This window comes from Monodelphis domestica, chromosome 1 (genome assembly GCF_027887165.1).
Source record: "Monodelphis domestica isolate mMonDom1 chromosome 1, mMonDom1.pri, whole genome shotgun sequence".
NCBI lineage: Eukaryota > Metazoa > Chordata > Mammalia > Didelphimorphia > Didelphidae > Monodelphis > Monodelphis domestica.
In genome coordinates, this window is record NC_077227.1 from 474,594,161 (window position 1) to 474,615,162 (window position 21,002).

The 21,002-nt window shown below is 33.8% G+C and overlaps 1 protein-coding gene across 1 annotated transcript; it reads left to right on the forward strand.

Annotated features, from left to right (window-relative positions):
* Positions 1–134: 134 nt before the first annotated feature.
* On the forward strand, positions 135–20,557 carry LOC103092346 (uncharacterized). The gene is made up of 5 exons (XM_007475334.3): positions 135–4,633; positions 4,957–5,052; positions 6,677–7,201; positions 16,160–16,339; positions 17,816–20,557. Exons 1-5 carry the CDS (start codon positions 4,603–4,605, stop codon positions 18,907–18,909), a joined length of 1,926 nt encoding a protein of 641 aa, XP_007475396.1. The 5' UTR covers positions 135–4,602; the 3' UTR covers positions 18,910–20,557.
* Positions 20,558–21,002: the final 445 nt, after the last annotated feature.

The window sequence follows — 21,002 nt, forward strand, 5'->3', positions numbered from 1 at the left end:
TTGCTTTATTTTAATTTCATTTATGTGTGAAGTTAAGATTCATTTTGGTGAGAACTCATAAGCCTTCATGCTTTAAAGATGTACTGTATTCTCTAATCATATTTTGGAGCAGTGATCATATCTTATCCTTTTATCTCATAGTCATGGTCTAAATATATAACAGCTTGACATCTATGTATCAGACAAATATATAACAGTTTTCCCTATAGTATCAGAAAGCATAAACTCATTTGCAGTAAATGAAGATTGAAGAGATTTTATAGCATACTTTTTGAAAACATTTTTCATTAACCTTTTCTCCTACATGTCTGTAATAAAGCATTTATTATTGGTGGCCTTTTAGAACATCAGGCCTAGTTCTATAGTTTATAGTTCAGTTTTTAGCTTCTAATAGTATTTGGTTGTGACCTGATTTTCAAGTTTTTAAACCTTTCAGCTAGCATTTATTTAACATGCTGAATTAATATTTAATATATATGAATTTGAGATTAATTTATTAGAGAATTAGAGTAAATCTTTAATTTTTTAAATGTGAGATTTAAATCTCTTGTGGTATAGGCAACAATGAGTTGATATTCAGGTTACAAAATTATATAATAGCTCTATTCTCCAAAATTGTTGTAGCACATATGGTATTTATAAATTGTGATATATTCCCAATTAAGGCCAGTATATTCTTTGTGATATAGTGATCAGATCTTTACCTCTTTTAATCATTTTCAAAATAAGTATGACAAATCAATTATGATTTTTTTTTTAAGGTTGGCTTTACTCATGTCTGCCTACCTGGATATTTCATATTGTTTCAGCACATTACTGTGTAGCTCCTTTGTGAGGGGTCTTTCTGGCTCAAAAATGTAAAATTCTGTGACCCAGGGGAAAGTTAATATCATCCTAAGATGAATGGACATTAGGTGGGTCTTTTATGTGAAAATTCCTAATGCCTTACAAATGTTGAATTATTTTAAAATGTTTCATTTTTCTTGAGTCTATCATGACACATTTGTACTTTTATTTTGTATGTGTCAAAGACATTGCACTGATAGGTACTTAATCTGTTTTGAGAGTCTACTCTTATAAGTTGTTTTTTTTTTTGACTCAGGGTAGATACATCTAGCCCAAATTAAAACAATCTTAGTTAAGTACTTTCTTGAAACTATCATCATTTGGGCAAGTTAAAAAAAAATTAGCCCTGAATTTAAGTTTAGTTAGAATGGGAAAAAAAAAAACATTCTTTACATTTATTTTGTTTATTTTGTACTTTGGGATTTTACAAAATTTTAAAACAATAAAATAGTAATAGCATTAAAGGAAAATAGTAGGAATGTACATCTTTAAAGCTATTTGATTTCACTTTTCCATTTTGTTTATTTTTGTTAGATTAGTTTTGCACATTCTATTTCAAAAGAACTAGACTGTAAAGTGGTTTCTCTACCTCTCCCATGTTTATATAGTTAAACACAGCAGTGTCATCTTTTAAAAGGAAGCATTGTATCCCTTTTTACTCAACATTTTATAAGACTTTATGAGATCATTGTAGGAGTTTGTATGATATAAGTTCTTTATTTAAAATTCAATAATTAAGCAAACATTTTTTGAGCTCTATGAAAAAGCACTGAGTTAGATACTGAGGGAGATACCAAGATAAATTAGACATTCTCTCAAGAAGCTTGTAACCTTACAAAGGAAGATAAGACATTCCAACTCAGTCTACAAGGCAGTCACATTTATCTTTAATATACAAATATAAATATGTGAAACATACAGAGTGCTTTGAGTTGAAAACTTTTCTAGCATCAGAAACTAGTTCTGAGGAGTTAAGTGTTCACTAGATAATGTGACTTTTTTTTAGGCCTTGAAGGATGAGAATTTTAACAGCTATACTGAACCAGACAGATGATTGGAAAGGCTTTTGAGGCATAGTTAATGTGCATGATTGGAGGTATGAATGTGACAAAATATTGGAAAAATATGAAGTCCACTTTGACTGTAGTAGAGTATATTAAAGGAAGTATAGGAGATTAGGTGGGTCCCAGATTGTAAGGAGCTTAGATACTAGGCTTAGGAGTTTAGAATTAATTTATTAGTTAATGGGATCACATTGAAGGGTTTTGACTATTAGAATCACATGATCTAGATCTGCGTTGCTAAACATTTTCAAGATTGTGTGCTCAAACTGTAAATTCAAGCTGCCTGTGACCCCTCTCCATTTCCCCCATCCCCATTTCTCCACATTACCCCAGACAGCACAGGTAGGAAGTCCTTGCATTAGGGGGGCTGGACAGAGGGATGAGGCATGCAAAAAATGTCCTTGGGCACAATGGAGAGGGGGAATGGAGCAGTCCCAACATCTATGCCACACCTTTGCTAACACAGATCTAGATGTTCCTCAAGATATTTGACAATATGACATAAAATGGATTTGAAGGGAAATGACTTAAGATGCTATTGTAATAGTCTAGGTTGGAAGTACTGAGGGACCATAAGGATGATGGTGTTAAGGTGGAAGGCAAGTTCCTGAAGCTACTTGGAGAATACAGGCCCCTGCTCCCTGTGTCATGGGACTGGGGAAATTGGAGGGAAGGGTAGTGCTGGTGGAGGGATTGGCAAGACTTGGTCACCTTAGGTACTGGTAGGGAGGAAAAAAGATGAACAGTTGCAATTTAGAGTTGTCATTCTTGAGAAATATGTTCTAAATATCTTTCAATTACAATTCAAATAGTGTCTTGCTTGACAATAGTTTTTTCTTCACTGCATGGGCATTGTAAAGGCATTCTTTCTGGAACTAACCACCTCTTCCAAAAGTTATTCCTAAGTATGAGTTAAATGATTTGTATTTTATAATTCAGAGTAGGATTTAATAAAAGATGGGTTTTGTAGTTCACGAGAATGGATATTTCTCATAAGTACTGCACTATTAAATATATTTTGTTTTGAGCAGAAAGTTTCTTTTAAATTCAACCTATCAACATAATATATTTATTTCATATATACAAATTTCCCCTTCTACTTTTGGGAACACAGCAGAAGGGTGAAAGTAGAGGTAAATAGGAAGTAGTTGGCTATAGAAGTCAAACTTGTCCTTTTGGCATCTCATTTTCAGGTAGTTTGAAGTAAGTTATCAGTAACATTTATTCCTATTACCTAGGCCAAGTAAATATGGAATATTTTTAATAAGAGATTTCCATTTCCCAAAAGAATCAGCACTTTTGACTGGTAGGTAGATTGGAGAAAAGTAGAGGAGCAGCTAGATATGGGTATGGTGGATAGAGCACCAAGGCCTGGAGTTAAGAAAAATTTGAGTTCAAATCTGACCTCAGACACTTATTAGCCATGTGACTAGGCAATTTACTTAATTCCTATTTACCTCAGATCCTGATCTGTCAACTGGGGGATGTACTGGAGAAGGAAATGGCAAACCACTCCAATATTTTTGCCAGGAAGACCTCATGGACAAATTCCATGGGCTCACACAGAGCTGGACACTAAACAGTGGCAAAGTTGTATCAGATTAGATAATTTGATTCTCCTATGCCCCCTTTCAAAATAAGTTTATAGTCTTTTAAATGTTAGTATGATCAAAAAGAGAATAACAGGAACATAGTGTAAAAAATTAACAGGCTGAAATTCTGTTTCACTTGTCAAGTCCAGATGTGTATTCATGAATTATTTGTTTAGAATAAGAAAATGATTAAAATTGAACTTAGATTGATCAAGTTGCTTATCTCTTCTCCCCATGTCCATAAGAGGGACATCGTTTTGGGGGTCTGTGTGCTGATTCAAATTTAACATCAAATTGTACTTATATAGTAATTCTAAATGTTAGATTCTCAAAATGGTGATATTGTAAAATTGGAAGGAACTTTAGAGATTACATACTCCAGTCCCTTCATTCTACAGATGAAGAATTCGATCTGGAGAAGTTAAGAAATGACTAAGGTTATATAGTAAATATCAAGTGTCAGTATCAGGATTCAAGTCTGGATCCTCAGATTTCCACTCCAGGATTCTATTGCATCATGCAAGACTTGAGGTTAGTGTACTAAGAAAACTTGTGGCAAAATTAAAAGAACCTTGGGTTGGGAGTTAGGAAATAGATGTTTTTAGTCTTGGCCCTGCCATTATTAAGCTAACGGATGACCTCAGGTAACTTGCCTCACTTAATTTGTGTAGGGAGAGGGAGCTGGACTATATAATCTTAGGGTCAATATTCTGTGATTTTGACCTGTTGGACTAAAAACTGTCTTACTTTAGGACCATATCCAGCCTCTCCTTTGAGAGAAATTAAACGTTTTGGATATAGTTTTGATTAATAAGTTGAATTGGCCAATCCATCCAAATATTTTTGCCCCTATGACACTTCACTAGGGAACCACATTAGTTTATACAAATGATAAGCTATCACATAGTTGACTGCATTTTTAGGCCACTGCACTGTTACTACAACAAGAGCATCCAGGTTGAGAAAAGCCCATTTAACAGGTTCTGACTTGTTCTTTGGCTAGAAATAATCCCTTCTGTTGTCATCTCTCATAATAGGCAACATTTTCACACAGAATTTCATTTTTCCAGTGTTGCCAAAGCTCTGCTTCCTTTTTAAAAATGGGGAAACAAATTCACACTGTCTTGAAGGGTGAGTAACATTCTGATTGTTGAATTTTATTTGAAAGAGCTTTTGATATAGGTGAAAAGCATCAATGACAAAAATGCTGCCCAGATGACCATAGCATAAACTTTAACTAGACTATCAACTCAAGAGCTTCCAAACTGAATTAATGAATATTTTGTTCATAATTGTTTACAAATGCCAGTACGTGGCATGTTTGAATAGTTATCTTCTAATTGAACCTGGGCATTGATCTTGGAAGGACTTTTTATGAGAACAATTTGTCATCAAAGTATCAGTTTGTCATTTGTTTTTATAGTATTTGTGTCGGGGGGGTTTTATTTTGCTAGTAATATATGAACTTCTCTTAATCGGTGGACTAATGAAGCTTGCTTGGTTCGAATGTGTGCAAGAAACAGAGTATTTTTGTTCTTCAATTCCTAGTGGTAAGCTTGAATATCCACTCCCCTTTCCCCAATTTAATTGTGATTGCTTGGTCTTAACTTTTTTCATAAAAATCCATTTTAATATTTATTGTTCAAGTTTTCCAAATGCTACCCCTCCTTAATTCCCTAGCCTATGAAAATCTTTAAAATAGCATTATATAGTGGTTGTAGTTTCTTATGTGTAATGAATTCTGAGGGATAGACTTAAACTTGTTTAGATCCAAAGGAGAAAACCAGTAGTAATAGAAATTGCAAAAGAGGCACATTTAGGTTTGATGTCAGGAAGACACCATGGAACAACTAAAGCAGCCCAAAAGTGAAGTTATATCTAAAGGTAATGGTCTCAATCTCCTTGGAGGATTTTTGAGTAATGGCGAATGGCTATTTGTCAGTTAGATTATGGCAAGGAATAATGTCCTTTATGAGTTGGACTAAGATGGTTTCTGGGATCTCTTTCAACTCTCAAAATTCTTTTTTTCTGTGATTCTCTCCTTGGGAAATAGTAGAGTTTAGCTAACTCTTGGGGAGAAAATACTTAAAAGATTGTAATCATAAAGTAACATTTTGTTGCATTTGGGAAGGATCTAGAACAATCACATTTTAGAAAGGAGAAAAGAAACCCCCAGATGTGAAATGATTTCCCTATAATCCCAGAGTTGTAATTTGTTACAACCAAAACTTGAAGCCAGGTATTCTAATTCTAACTAGTGTTTTTTCTCTCACTATATCACAGTGATTTTGTCTCTAGGCTTTTTTCCCCAGTGTTAATGTTTACATTTTAAGGAAGATTTTACTCAGATGATTTTCTTTATCATTCGTAGTTTAATTTCAGTAGCAAAAGTATATAGAAAAACCTAAATCAACTGGAGGTAGAAATATTAGAAACATTGGTTTTCTGTGATTTACTCTCCTTTATTTGACTTTCAAGTCAGAGATCATCAAGCCATCTGAAATTAAAACCATCACCCAACAGAAACAAAACTTTCTGTTGATGTTATGGGGGACATACACTCACATACATACACATAATATACATGCAGCCTAGTTGCCTATGCCTTTACATTTCAAAGAATATTATTTAAGAGTCATTCAGATGTGTCTTACTGGCTCCAGGCCCAGCATTCCATATACCAGTGGCCCATATTTAAAATAGATATATCTATACATCAACATATTTTCCTGTCTCTGTCTCTATCTCTCTGTCTCTCTGTCTCTGTCTCTGGCTCTCTCTCTCTCTGCTAATTATATTGGTGATTTCCAATATACTATGATTTATAAATTTGCTAGTGTAAAGTCCATCAATAAAGAACATAATTCTTCTGTGCCTTAATTGATAGTCTTCAAGAGTTGCTATGATGGAGTATGATTTTTGTAACCAAGGAATAGTGTTTGAAATTGACCAAATTAAAAAAAAATCATTAAAAAAAAGTCATTCAGAATATCCCTAAGGCACTATAGAACCTTCATAGAAAGATCTGTTTTTTTTTTTATATTGTGCTTACATGAAAATTTTCACTAAGGATTTAATGGTTGTTTTAAGTCCTTATTTACCCGCTTAACCCCAGAAAATCCACATTAATGCTTTAATATTCTTAAGTATTATTACTTTGTTTTTGCTTTACAGATTATCCAGAAAAAGTGACTTCTATTCTTTTGGTTTTAAGGAAGGTCACAGTGATCAATTCAACTGTGTTCAAAGATCCCAGGTTAAGCTCTGTCACTAGTCTAACCATAGCCAACAGCAGGATAATGAGGATTGAACCTGGAGCGTTTTCTGCTTTTCAAAATCTCAACAAACTCAATTTACATCACAATAATTTGACAACTGTATTGGCTTCCTGGTTTTCTAATCCGGGGCACTTAAAAAATTTAACATTATCAGTAAACAACATCAAGGAGGTAGGGCCATATATGTTCTCTAGTTTTTCCAATCTAACCATTCTTAATTTGGCAAATAACAGAATTCACATGATTGCAATGGAAAGTCTAAGGAATTTATCAAAGTTGAAGATTTTAGATCTCTCTGGGAACAATCTCTCTGTCTTGAAAAGAGATATCTTCAGTGACCTCAGATCCCCAACTATGAAACTGGGTCATAACCCATGGAATTGTTCATGTGAACTTCAAGATTTTGGAGCCTTTCTTCAAGGTAACTTTGAAAGGGATCTATAATATGGCTAGTGACAATTCCACTTAAGATAAATCTCCTTTTAAATAATAAAAGTGTTCCAGAAGTGATGTGCATTAATCAAATCATTGAAAATGCACTTGGAGGTGAAACATCCCTTAGTTTTTTTCATATAAAACTGAATTTTCTTACAGCCTTTTTTCTTTTAAAACTTCTTATACATTTAGATTGTCTTATACATTTCTTAGGATTTGAATTACCTGAACCTTTAAGATGAGACAGTATACCTTCCACATAATAGGCACTTGAAGGTTCAAATTTTATATTGAAGTTAAAAATATTGATTTAGAAAAAAATTCTGTGTTACATGTGATTTGGAGCCATGATTCAAGTTAATATATTTAAATGTGTATTTTGTGATGGGGAAGAAATAAAATGTGTTCTTTTTCAGTGATCTCTTAATATGTAAAATGTTAGCATTGCTACTTTTTCACTATGTTTTGATGAAGGCTAAAATATCAGACTTGTAAAAGGAACTTGACTGATAGCCAAGTATATTACAGTATTATTAATACTTAAAGGAATAGATAGGGTTCCAGCCTTGTCCAGGAAAACTAGGTAGCCAATCAAATACTACTTTGATAGAAAAATACAAATGACCAAAAGTGAAATTACCAATCACCAAAGTGAATGGAAAGGCCTGGCCTTAGAGAGATTATCCTTTGTGTGTACTATGTTGCAGTCAATTTCTTTTTAGCCATCCAAATAACTAGTTTCATTCAGATTAAGAATTGAGAATCAGATTGAGAATTGAAAATCAGAGATGTCAATTAAAATGCATCTTCTAAAGTAAAAAATTAGCTGGAAGAAAAAATTCTGAGTAATCTTTTTGTGAGTAACAGTTATTGACAGTGATTATAGCACTTTGCACCCATCTTAGTGTTTCTGTGCATCAATTTCTTCATCTCTAAAAGGAGGTACCAGATGATTTCTAATGTCACTTTCAATTTTGATTTGTATTTTTAAATCAAAAGAACAAGAGGTGACTCAGTGGATAGAGTGCTAAGCCTGGAGTTGGGAGGACCTGGGTTCAAATATGGCCTCTGATACTCCCTAGCTACGTGACCCTGGGCAAGTCATATAACCCCGGTTGCTTAGCACTTGCCACTCTTCTGCATTGGAACCGATTCTAATATAATAATCTAATCTAATAAATATATTGATTCTAAGACAGAAGGTAAGAGGTTAAAAAAATCAAAACAGCAGCTTATTTTAAATTTCACAATCACAAATTTCAAAATTAGAAGGTACTTCATTGGCCATATAGTACAACTGATTTTCCAAAAAGAATCCATACCAAAGCAAGTTAACAAAAGATAAATCTAGTCTCTGCTTGAAGATCTCCATTGAGGGATCCTTTCTCAGGCAGTCCATTCCACTTTTGAATAGTCCTAATTCTTAGAAAAATTTCCTGAGTTGAAATTCAGATTTGCTTCTTTGCAATTTTAGTCCTTTGCTATCCATCACAAAAAAACCAATCTTGCCTGATAGTCTTTCAAATACAAAGACTTAGCTATTATGCCCTCCCTACCTCATCTTCTCCAGGATAAAAATCTATTCATTCAACAAATCTTCCTTTGTTATGTACTTGAGGACCTTCAACATTCTGGTTGCTCTCCTCCAGATACTATTCACCTTATTAATGCCCTTCCTAAAACATGATAGCATAACTTTCTAGTTGTGTTCTGACAAAGATAGTGTTCAGTAGATTCATCACTTCCTTTTTTCCTACAAGCATAATGCAGCCCAACATCACATTAGCTTTTTTCCTTTTTTTTTTTGGCAGTCATTTTATACAATTGAATCCACTAAGCTTTCCACTGAAACTTTAAATTCTCAGATAAGTTGCTACCTAATTGAATCTCCCCATCTTGTTCTTAAGTCAGATTTTTTAAACCCAAATATGAGATTTTTTCAACTTTCCCCATTACTTTTCATCTTGACAAATTCAGCATGATATTTTAACCATGGTCATTTAGATCTAGATTTTAGATTAGACTGTCATCCAGTGTATTAACTGACCCAACTTTGTGTTTTCTACAAATTTTGAGTCTTTATTTAAGTCATTCACAAAGGCTATAGATTCCTACAGCACTTCAGTAGATTCCAGTGGACAGATGACTTGGAATCATTCTTTGAATCTGGAACCAGTTATAAATCCCTCTAATTATACTATCATCTTGCTCTCCTCTGTCCAGCTTTCCCAAAAGAATAGCATCAGATACCTTATCAACACTTGAATAAAGTTGCTTGCTAACTATATCTCTGTTCCTAACATATCATTTTATTAGCCTTATTAAAAAGATTAGCATGACTTTTTGTAAATAGAATTTTATTTGTGCCCTTTTTTACATTATTTTCAGATTTACCACCGAATAACTTTATGTGTATAGCCATTTTTATCTTAAAAAACAACCATTTGATTAAAGATGTTCTTTATATAAATATTCTCTGTTCAGGGTTACCTTCCTTTTTTGTTTTAAGTTTTTAATATTTTTTAAGCATTTTTATTTCTGAATATAACCTTCACTTCTCTGCTACTTCACAAACCATTTCTTATGAAGGGGGAAAAATAGCTAAGCAAAAACTAACCAAAATGTTGATTAAATATGACAGTATATTCATGTTCTACATCCTTCTCCACACCTCCCCTCTTTCCTTTGATCTGCAAAGAAGGAAAGGAATTTAAGGTTTCTTGTCTCTTCTTTAGGGACAAGATTTGTAGGACCTGTGATTGTTGAAGATTACCACTTTCTTTTCTAGAGGTTCACTAACCATTTCCTTAATAATATGTTCAAGGATTTTTTTTTTTTGAGGAGGTGAGGGGATGAGCATGAAACTCCTTTGAAATTTGAAAAAAATCCATGAAATTCCTCTTTCTTGATCTCTCCATTTACCGTTTGATATTATGGAATAGCCTTTCTTTCTGTTTCTCTCATGCGCAATGACTTGACAATTCTTCCTTCTGGTTTGCCTCTGGCTTTATTGCTTTTCAGTCTTCTTCAATGGCTTATCATCTTTGTCATGACTCCTAACTGTGGGTGTATCCAAAACCCTGTTCTAGACCCTCTTCTCTTTCTGTTATAATATCAACTCTCATGGCTTTAATGATTATTTCCATGCAGATGACTCCCAGATGTTTTTTATGCAACTAAAGTTCACAGAGGATAGAATGCTGGATATGGAATCAGAAAGACCAGAGTTTGTGTACAGCCTCAGTGGCAAGTCACTTAACCCCTCTGCCCTCAGTTTCCTCATCTGTACATTTGGGATAAGAAGAGTACCGACTTTAGAGGTTGTGAAGTTGTGAAGATAAATAAGATAAAATATGCCAAGTACTTTGCAAAACAAAGCAGTCAATAAATGCTAGCTAATATAATTGTAACTTCATACCCTGTCATTTCTGTGCTCCGGTCCCATATCCCTAAGAAAAACAGTTTGAAATGTTCAATAGGCATGACAAATGGAATATGTATGAACCAAAATTCATTATATTTCTCAACTTACCAATTAGCCACACTTATTTATTTTTTTGAGGTAACAACCATTCTTCTAGTCTCTTAAAATTTGTAACCTCAGTGTTTTCCTTGATACTTTCCCTCAACCCACATCTTAGCAGTTACCAAACCTTAAATTTTCTCCTCATTTATCATCTTTTCATAACTCCCCCAGCCAGCTCCTTAGTTCAGGTCCTAATTGCTTCTTACTTGGACTTACTTGCAGTGACAATTGATTTCTCCACAAGTCTCTCCCCACTCCTATCCATTCATACAGTGATCTACCAAAATGATTTCCTCAAGTACAGAACCATATCATTTTCCTACTCTAAACTATCCTTGTTTGTTAATATTACTAAAATAATGTGTTTTAGTTGTCTTTTGAAGGCCTTCAGATAATCTTTATTGTTACCCAAACTTTGCAAGTTTATGCTGACATTTAGGTTTATGATTTGAGAGCTAAAAGCTACCTCATTTATCTAAGTTCAATCCCTAATTTTACAGTTGAGGAAATGGAAGCCCATGTGAGGCCATGGATTTTCTTACTGCCTCTTTTGGATTTCATTATCTTTGAACTTCTGAGTATTTCAAGAGACATTCTTTCTACTCTATGCTATTGTGTGAGGGTTATTCATATGCATCTCATCTATTCAAATTTAAATAACTTTTAATTCAGTTTTAATCCTTCATATTTTTACCAGCCCAATTAAGTATACTTCATTCCTGACTAGATTATCATTCCTATATTATAAACCAAGGCCCAGAAATCCAAATCCCATTCTTAGATACCATTTTAAAGTCATTTTTCTTCTCTCTCTCTCTCTCTCTCTCTCTCTCTCTCTCTGTCTCTCTGTCTCTGTCTCTCTGTCTCTGTCTCTCTGTCTCTGTCTCTGTCTCTCTCTCTCCCTTCTCTCTTTCCCTTCTCTCCCTCCCCTGATACTATCTACCCTTATAAATTGCCAAGTGTGGTTAGTCAAGGCTTTGGAGGTTCTTGGTTATGCCTTGAATGAATTACCTGGAAAGATAGCTGACTTCTCTGTTGTTGCTGCTCAGGCCACAAATATTTGCCTTGGTCTTCCTCTATAAGGAGTCACCAACTACCATTATTTTTTTTGTCTTCTGCACTTATAGACTCATTTTATTATTCCTTAGAAGCTAAACAATACCTTCCTCATAGTATTTGACTTCTTCAGAAAGAACCTCAGCTTTGTCTTTTAGATCCAAATGTGTGGCCCCATTTTTGACTCTCCAACATTCAATGTCAGATTGCCCCTCTGCCTCTTGAGATTCTTCTTTTCCTCCCCTTCATTAAAGCTTTTTTCCCCTTAGCCTTTTTTTTTTAAAAACCATTTAATTTTCCCTGATTACTTGGAGTCTAGAAAGGGAGTTCTCACTATCCTTTACCTCTTATTCAATGAAAGAGACTAGACTTTATTTCAAACACAGATCACATTCACTTACTGTGATATATACCGAAATATAAATGTTGCATACCTTATGTAGGTAACTGAAATCATGGCAGTTTTCCAAACTGGTTGAGATTCTAAACCTTGTCTTTCAAGATGCTTGTAAATTTCTATAACTTACCTCCTACACATTTTATCTTGTTTTTTAAAACTTTATCTTCTGTATTATTATCGATTCTAAGACAAAAGAGCAGAAATGTTGGGCATTTGGAGTTAAATGATTTGCCCAGGGTCATACATAGGGAAGTGCCTATGCCTAGATTTAAACTGACTCTCTACTCCAGGTCTGGTACTCTTCTCTACTGTGCTATCTATCTGCCCCCTTCTTAAACATTTAAAAATTTTTGTATTTTTCTTATTTCCCCTTAACAACTTAATAGACACAGTTAACTTCTCCAAGTTCTTATTCTGTGTTGCCAATACTTTCTTATTTATTTTACATATTAACTATATTTCCTCCTCTAGCCCTTTTTTCTTCAAGTTCTTTCTTTTCAAACTTTTTTCTTCAGAGCAAATTTCTCTTTAATTTAGCTGACTGTTCTGCATTAAAAATTTTTTTTGATAAGTTTTTTCCCCAAAATTTTATCTATACTCTTCTTTGCAAGTCCAAAGCCTTCCATATCACCTTCAAAATTTCCTTTTTTATTTTAATATAAAACCTAAGCCAAAGTTGCTTCTTTAGCCTTTCTGCTATACATACAGCCTTTTCCTTCAGAAGCTCAAAGTAAAAAATGTTTTCTTTTTAAATAATTATTTTGAACTTTAATCATTTTAATAATTCTCTCTAATTATGAACTTTAAACATTGGATTATTTGTATTACATATATTTCAAACTTTAAAAATTAACATAAAATAACTATTATGACTTTTCCCCCCTTTCTGTCCATTTACCATTCATATTCTTGTTTTTTGTTGTTGTTGTGTGGTCATCTCAGTCATGTCTGACTTTGTGACTCGATTTGAGTTTTTCTTGACAAAGATACTAAAGTGGTTTGTGGTTTTCTTCTTCAGTTCATTTTATGCTCAGACAAACAGTTAAATGATTTGCCTAGAGTCACAAATCTAATTAGTGTTTGAGGCCAGATTTGAACTCAGGCAGATGAGTCTTCCTGACTCCAGACCTGGCACTCTATCCACTCTACCACTTAGCTGCCCTATATACTTGCATACTTTTCCTTTTATAGTCAAAGTGATATTTTATTTTTGTCTTTTTTGGTTAACATTTCTTGTTAGTCTATTCTTTATGTTCCTCATGTTTATAATTTTTGGTTGCACTATAATATTCAGTTACATTGATATATGTTTAACAATGACCATAGGGCACTTTGTCATTTTCATATTTTTACACATAATACAGCCATCAAATGTTTTTGTAAAGAATTCTTTTTTTTTTTCATCTCCATTAAAGTTTTATATCAGTATCCATTGTAGTGGTGTGTATGTGATGCTTGGGTTCTTGAAAGTCATGCTGGTGGAACACATATTCTAATAGGTTATATCAAGCTAGAGAGATTTCTAGTATGAGCCCAGGACAGATGCTGTCTGCCATTGGAGATCTACTCTAAGCCTTGGGAATAGTTTTATTCTGATGACCACTAGAAAATACATTTTTGGGCACTATCAAGGATCTTTTCTAATAAGTATAGTAGCAAAGCAAAGATTTGATGTAGTTATTTAGTTATTTAGTTATTTCATGTTATTTTATGTAATTCTAGAAATGCTAATACTAGCAATACAGTAAGAGGAAGAAATTAAGATATACGATCATATGCAAAGAAGAAACAAAATTTATCCCCATTTGTTAATGACATAATATGCATAGGAAATCTTAAAGAATCAGTTTAGAAACTAATTGAGAAAATTAAGAGCCTCAGCAAAGTAGCATGTTATATTAAACAAACTCACAAAAACCAACATCAGTTGTTTTTGGAAATGACAAAATCCAGGATGGAATAATGGAAAGCAAAATCTAATTCTAAATAACTTCAAAATGCATAAAGAATTTAGAAATCAACTTACTTTATATAAAACCAAATGCTTTATAGTTTACAGTTATAAAACACTCATTAAAGAAATAAAAATCAACCTAATTCATTACTCATGGCTGGCTATATTAATATAATCCAAGAAGTATTACTACCCATTTTACAGATTTGACACTATACAAATCAAACTATCAAGAGGATACTTTTAGAGTGAAATGAAACAAAATTAATTTGGTGGCACAAAAGATCCTGAATGTTGAGGGGAATAATAAAAAGAGGTTGTATTTGAAGGGGGAAATAGCACCTGCAGACCTCCAAAATTAAGCTATTTAGTATGGTGTAAAAAAACTAGACAAGTGGGAAAAAATGGACCTGAATATTAAAAGATTATAGCACAAAATAATTAAAGGAGAACCAGATAAGGTATCTTTTATAATTACAGCTAGAGAGTAGTGGGTGTGTTTTTTTTTAAACAAAACAAGGAATAGAGATAATTATAAAAGATAAACTAGGCAATTTTTATTACATGAAATACAGTTTTGTGTTTCTTCAAGCTATATAGACAAAAATTATTTAAAACAAAAGACATTCTTTAAAGCCTATGTGGTCAAATATGAACAAACATTTCTCATTACAGACCATTAACAATATAAGATTGCTTCAAATCACTAATAATAAAAGAAATGTATATTAAGATAAGTCTTAGGTCTCATCTCACATGCAGCAAATAGGCAAAAATGTCAAAATTTATTTTATTTACACCAAAACTGTGATAGTGATAATTTTTGTAGTTTTAAAGAAGGAAACAAAGTAGATACTCATCCACAGGGAAATGCCTAAATATGAATTCAATGAAATATTACTTTGCTATTAGAAATTATGTGTTATTAATGCAAAGAAGTATTGCTATTGAACTGATGCAGACTACAATTAGTAGAGCCAAGGGGAAAGTATATGCACATGACAGCAATGTAAATGAAAGAAAAATAGCAAAACAAACCTGAAAATTGTGAAATGATAATGTTTAAGCTTGGCCCCTGGAAGAGAGATAAGAAGGTACATTACCAAGGTCAGAGACTTTGAATGAAAACTGTTATGTTGGACTTTTTCATTAAGCTAATTTTTTTGAACTTTTCCCCCTCTTTTTTATTATTTGATGAGGAAGATCACTCTCTGGAAAGGGAAGAGAAGAGGGAGGGATACTTTGGCAAAGATAAGTGACATAGGAGTAAAATATATCAATAAAAATGTATTTTAATTAAAAATTTTCCTCAGATATTCTACATTGTAGAAAGATCATACGACCTTGTTTAGTAGAGAGAGTGCCCATTGAAAATCTTGGGTCTTTGAAATAATGATTTTTTTTTAGTAATCTTGGTGCATATTTTCAAGTACAAAGCTTATTGGGTCAAAATGTATAATTATTTTTATAACTTGTGTTATAGTGATAAATTTTTAACTTGGAAATTTCATAAGCTCATTGGATATTTAGAAATTAATTTGGAATAATAGTGATAAAGGATCTTTGGAATAAGAAATAGTAAAGATCTTTTAAAATATTCTTGTATTGAAAGACCATATAAAAGGAAGTCCTGTTCTTTATGAACAAATTGGGGTTTTATACATATTTCATTGTATATAAATTGGTGCTTGAGAAATTTAGGTTTAGAAAGACTCTATTCTTATACCAAGTGCACATCTCTCTCCTCCCCATTATATATTTCTACAGTTATTGAACTCTGGAAAAGAGTTGAGTAATAGTTAGACTATATCCTTTTATTTACATGCCTAGTACATTCTTGAATGGATGCATTTAATAAGTGAAAGTACAAGCTATAATTTTCCTTTTCCTGAGACTCTAGGGTGAAATTTTAACGAGTAGCAGACTAGATATAGGCTTTAATTTTGATTTATGTCATTATTGTAAATTTGCCCTTGTATGATTATAGTAAACTTGCTATTTTTTACAGAGCTTCTCAATACTTCCCGGTTGGAAGATGCTTCATCTGTCACTTGTCACAGTCCAATAACCCTAAAGGGACTTCCTGTGTGGAACATCTCGGACTTTGGCTGTCTACCTACTGTCTTGCCAGCATCTCTGGGAAATGTACTGGATAAAACAATGGTCCTAGTAACTTTAGTCTGTGTAGGTAAGTTACAGTTACACTAGTTAAGTCTTCCTTAAACTTCCTCCATGGTTTAGAACTGACTTAATCTGCTACAATTGAATTTGGTTTTAAAGTACTGAAAAAAGATCTAGCATAGATCAGCAAGACCATTTAGAAATGAGCTTGAGCTAAAAAATATTACTACATAATGTAGAATCATAATATCTCAGAGTTGGAAAGGACTTCAGATCATCTAGTTTACACTTTGATCAGAAATCTCCTCCATAAATCCATGACAGGTAGTCAATCCAGCTTCTAGGTGAAGACTTCATTTCCTTAAGGCCAGATAGTCTGTAGTCTACATTCAACCATTTGCCAGTCTGCATTCATATTGATTGTATCCCCACCATTGATCCTCATCCAAATGGTCTTCATTATCCTTTTTATCCCGAGTTTGTGCATTTTAAAAAATGGACTATTCAACTACTTCCTTTTATATAAATTATTCCTTTTGAATAAAGTGTTGACATGGTCCAGGCATTGATTACATTCCATTCTTATTAAATTGAATGAGATTATTTCCTTTATTACTTGAAATATCTAATTTACCTTATCTATTATCTTTTACTTTTCACATTTATGTATATATAAGGCTGTGAGCATTACTGCCCCTCTTCCTATATATCTTTTATGAATTACTGAATTATGTTTCATAGAACTCTGTATATTTTTCCTAAACATAATTGCTGATTCCAAATACCAGTGTTACCAGAGAGGTTGAAAACTAAGATTGCTCGAAGAGATCTGCAAATAATTCCTGATTAATATCTATTTTATATTTTTTCTAATGTGCTGTTTTATTATCTGTTTTTATATAATACATAAACATTTATCTATTATTTAATTTATTTTCTTATGTGCTATTTATCTGCAGCTCAAGATTTGTACTGCTTTGAGAATATTCCAACCTAGCTTTTCTTATTGTAAATATAAAAATGTTAGTGCTAGAATCTGGAGTCCATGAACTTTAAAAAGATGTATTTTGATAAGTGTATTTCATTATATGTTGACTTCTTATAAAGTTACTTTATTGTAAGTATTTTATGCATTTTTAAATATTCCTCTGAAAAGGGATCCTTGGGCTTCACCACATACTGCCAGAGAAGTCTATGACCTGAAAAATGGTCAAGAACTCCTGCCTAAGGTCAATCCTTTAACTTCCCTTCCCTTCCCTTCTTTCTTGCCTGCCTGCCTGCCTTTTTCTCCCATCTTAATATCAATACTGAGTATCAGTTCCAAAGCAGAAGAGCAGCAAGTTAGATGATTGGGGTTATGACTTACCCAGGAGTATCTAAAATCAAATTTGAACCCAGGACTTCCTGTCTTCAGGCCTAGCTCTCTCTATCCACCTAGCCACCTATCTGCCCAGCATTACTAATACTATAGTATGTTAATTATCACTTCTAAAAATATTTAGCCATAAATACTTCCGAACTTTTTCTGTTTAATATTTTACAGTATTGTTTGTACTCCTTTGGCTCTTTCTGGTGCTATGGAAGCTGAAACACAACAGAGTACATGGACAGGCAGGTAAAGGAACAGCTGTTGGCACCTGTAGAAAAGTGGGGATGAGACCCTGGAAGAGCAGAAGGTTTCCTAGTAGGAACAGACAAGTCACCATAAAGGAAATGACTTCACAGATCGCAACAGTTGAACAACCTTCAGGGTCATCCTTGGCCAGTTTGCCAAGCTCAGAACATTCAGGACCGAACTTGGGATCCTCCAAACAGACTGGGCAGACTTCCCAATTCGCACTTAATGGTGTGGATTCAGCTTCCCTCAATAGCTTTCATCATCACCGTGAGAAGCTCAGAACCCTAGGCACTAGCGCCAGCATGGAACTTTCTTGTGAAAGTCCATTTTGTACATCTGAGCCAGTAAAACACAATCTGAAAACATTAGAAATGAGTGGCATAGATGGGGGTGGTGCATGGGTTAAGAACTCTGAGGCCCTGGAATATTTTACTCTGTGTGTGAAGAAGTCAAGTTGCTCTATGATTGAGCCCCAGGGAGTTGTGCAAAGTAGAACGCCCAAACCCTTTCCTTTGAAGAGGAGCCAGACCTGGCCACAGAAAAGTGGTCTACGGATCAAAGAACAGAGCCCCAGAACACACATTCTCACAATCCCTGCTAAGGATTCTCCGGATGAAGTCAAGAGCACTGAAATACACGACGACCTACAAGCTGATCTGCATGTGCAAAGGAAAGCTAAGCCAAAGAGAACCTCTGTCAAGACTCTGTCAAGACTCTGTCAGAAATTGGCCCAACTGGAAGGACACCAGAGAACAAGGGAGCTTTCCCACAGGCAGGGGAAAGTGGGACAGGTTGGAGCCTCAGCCACTGTGTCTCTAAGACCAGAAATATCCCTTGTGTCCTCCCTGGATGATACTCAGCCCTTTGATAAGAGCCAAGCAATTATCTGTGACCTACTGCATGAGGTGGTGGAGAACCATGGTAGATGGACTCGGGAACATTGGAAAAAAACTCATCAACCAAGAAGAGTCCGTAGATCACTGAAGGATCAACACCTTCCTCACCTTCTTCCTCCTTAATGAGGTAGAAAGGGAAATCTCAGGAATAGGCTAATGTAGAGTCATTTTTTTTTTGAAGGACTGAACTGGTCTCTGACATAGAGGATGAACTCTGCTATAGGCTGACTCTTCTCCCCCTACCCTTATTTTTGACTTAAATGTTGGCCCATATACCCCAACATCTAAGCTTATGCTCTTTCCCTGGGTTATTTTCTCTGAATTTAAAACCTATTTACACTGCACTTAATAAATGCTATTGATTCTACGAACTACATAGGCCTTCAGCATCTGCAACAAAGGTTTTTTGTTTGTTCTATCCTGAGAATTTCACCTCTAGTAGTCATTTTAAAGGGTAGAAGTGGGATAGAGGACATGGCTGTTTAAGTCATATTCAAATGCATTTTCAAAGCACTGTGCTACTACTACACACTAGGGAGCAGGCTCAGATAATGGATTTTGTTATGAATTTATTTACTGATAGTTGTAGAAAGTCTTTTAAAAGTTCTGTATAATATGCTAAGAAATTAATTTTCTATGTAAGAATATTTGAATAAAGATAACTTGATGCCTAAGGCGCTGTTACATATTCATTCTAAAGCTATTCCTTTTAACTGTAGTTTCAAGTAAGATTGTGAATTTCCTCTGGGAAAATAGAGGTTAGTCAGGGAGGGATTCTTGCATTGATTTTGGAGTTTGGATTAGGTGACTGCTCAGGTGCCTTATGGTACTAAGCAATCTCTGAGTCTAAGCATCAAAATTTTTTCCCCTGATTTTGTTGAAATTGTTGTTAGGATCTCTTGATCTCTGTTAAACGGGGTCATTTGTAAGACCAAATAGCCAGGCACGGTCTGGGAAAGGGCAATAATTTGTGCTGAACTCAAGTGCTATAGGATTCCTGGGGGTTACTGCCAAGCTTCAGTGTTTTTTGTTTGTTTGGGGTTTTTTGATGTCTTATTCAGACTTGCTTCCCTCCTTGTTAATCAGTAATGTTCCCCTCAACTTGGATGGTTGAATGGTGGCCACATCTGGTGATCAAAGTAGAAATACTCTGGGGCAGTCTCAAACACTTGAATCAATAAAGGTTGCCATTTTAATAGCAAAAATCACTTTACACCTGAGGATGAACAGGTAATTTAAATTATATTAATGCTGATATGTTACATAAGTGGTCAGTTCTTTTTTCCATATATGGATTGTCCAGGACAGATTTTTAATGTTGGGCTAGCATTCTACCAGATTCTAGAATTTACTTAATTTAACTATATTCCTTTGTATTAAATGGCATGTTATCAAAAAATTAAAGTTCTGAGCAAATGAGTCTTTAGATTCTTCTAAAGTTTAGAAGATAAAGATAAAAAATAAAAATAGCAAATAAAAATACATGTTACATAATAATTTGCAACAGCAGTATATAAATGTAAGCACACTTAAGAAGGGTATCTTCCAGTTTTTTCTGACTTTATTCTTATTTTACCATTACTAAAATATCAAAATATTTTTTGTGTTCCCCAAATATTAACTTTCCTGATAGGAATGAAGAGGAATTTTATGTCAATTTAATTTCATAATTAATGTGTGCAAGTGTTTATCCACTGACTCAAATTTATTAGTGATATTAGTTTTTAATAGGCTCTCAGGAATGGAAATTAAAGGTTATCTATATAAATGAGTTATTTTTTTAGTGAATTCTTTATTCCTGGTCTTTACTCTGAGAGTAACTAACATGACATCTCACAGGCAGATGCCAGGACTCTCTTTTGAAAGTTCCCTTCAACTCTAACAAGGATTTTATATCAGAGATATAACATTATTTGTTTCTGGAAAAATATTAAGTTTTAAAATGTTGTAGTTACTGTATACATACCTACAATCATGCATGCATATATGTGTGTGTATCTAAATTTTTATCAATATACTGCTTTTTTGTGTACCCACTAAACTTTGCCAGCACAAACAAATTTGGCCTGTCAGAATATTTTTAAAGAAGCAGATTGATTATTTCTTAGTGCTTACAGTTACTTCAGTATCTTATCTGGGATACCTATGGCTAAAGGGATGAGGATCCAGTAAAGGAGACTGAGAAGGAACAATCTGATAAGTAGGAAGAGAATCAG

What these genes read in the sequence shown, in the direction of transcription:
- LOC103092346 (XM_007475334.3), top strand. Translation starts at nt 4,603, where the DNA reads ATGGGGAAACAAATTCACACTGTCTTGAAGG. An exon ending in TTGTTCTTCAATTCCTAGTG is followed by an intron (nt 5,053 to 6,676) that starts GTAAGCTTGAAT and finishes TTTGCTTTACAG; the next exon opens with ATTATCCAGAAAAAGTGACT. An exon ending in AGTAACTTTAGTCTGTGTAG is followed by an intron (nt 16,340 to 17,815) that starts GTAAGTTACAGT and finishes AATATTTTACAG; the next exon opens with TATTGTTTGTACTCCTTTGG.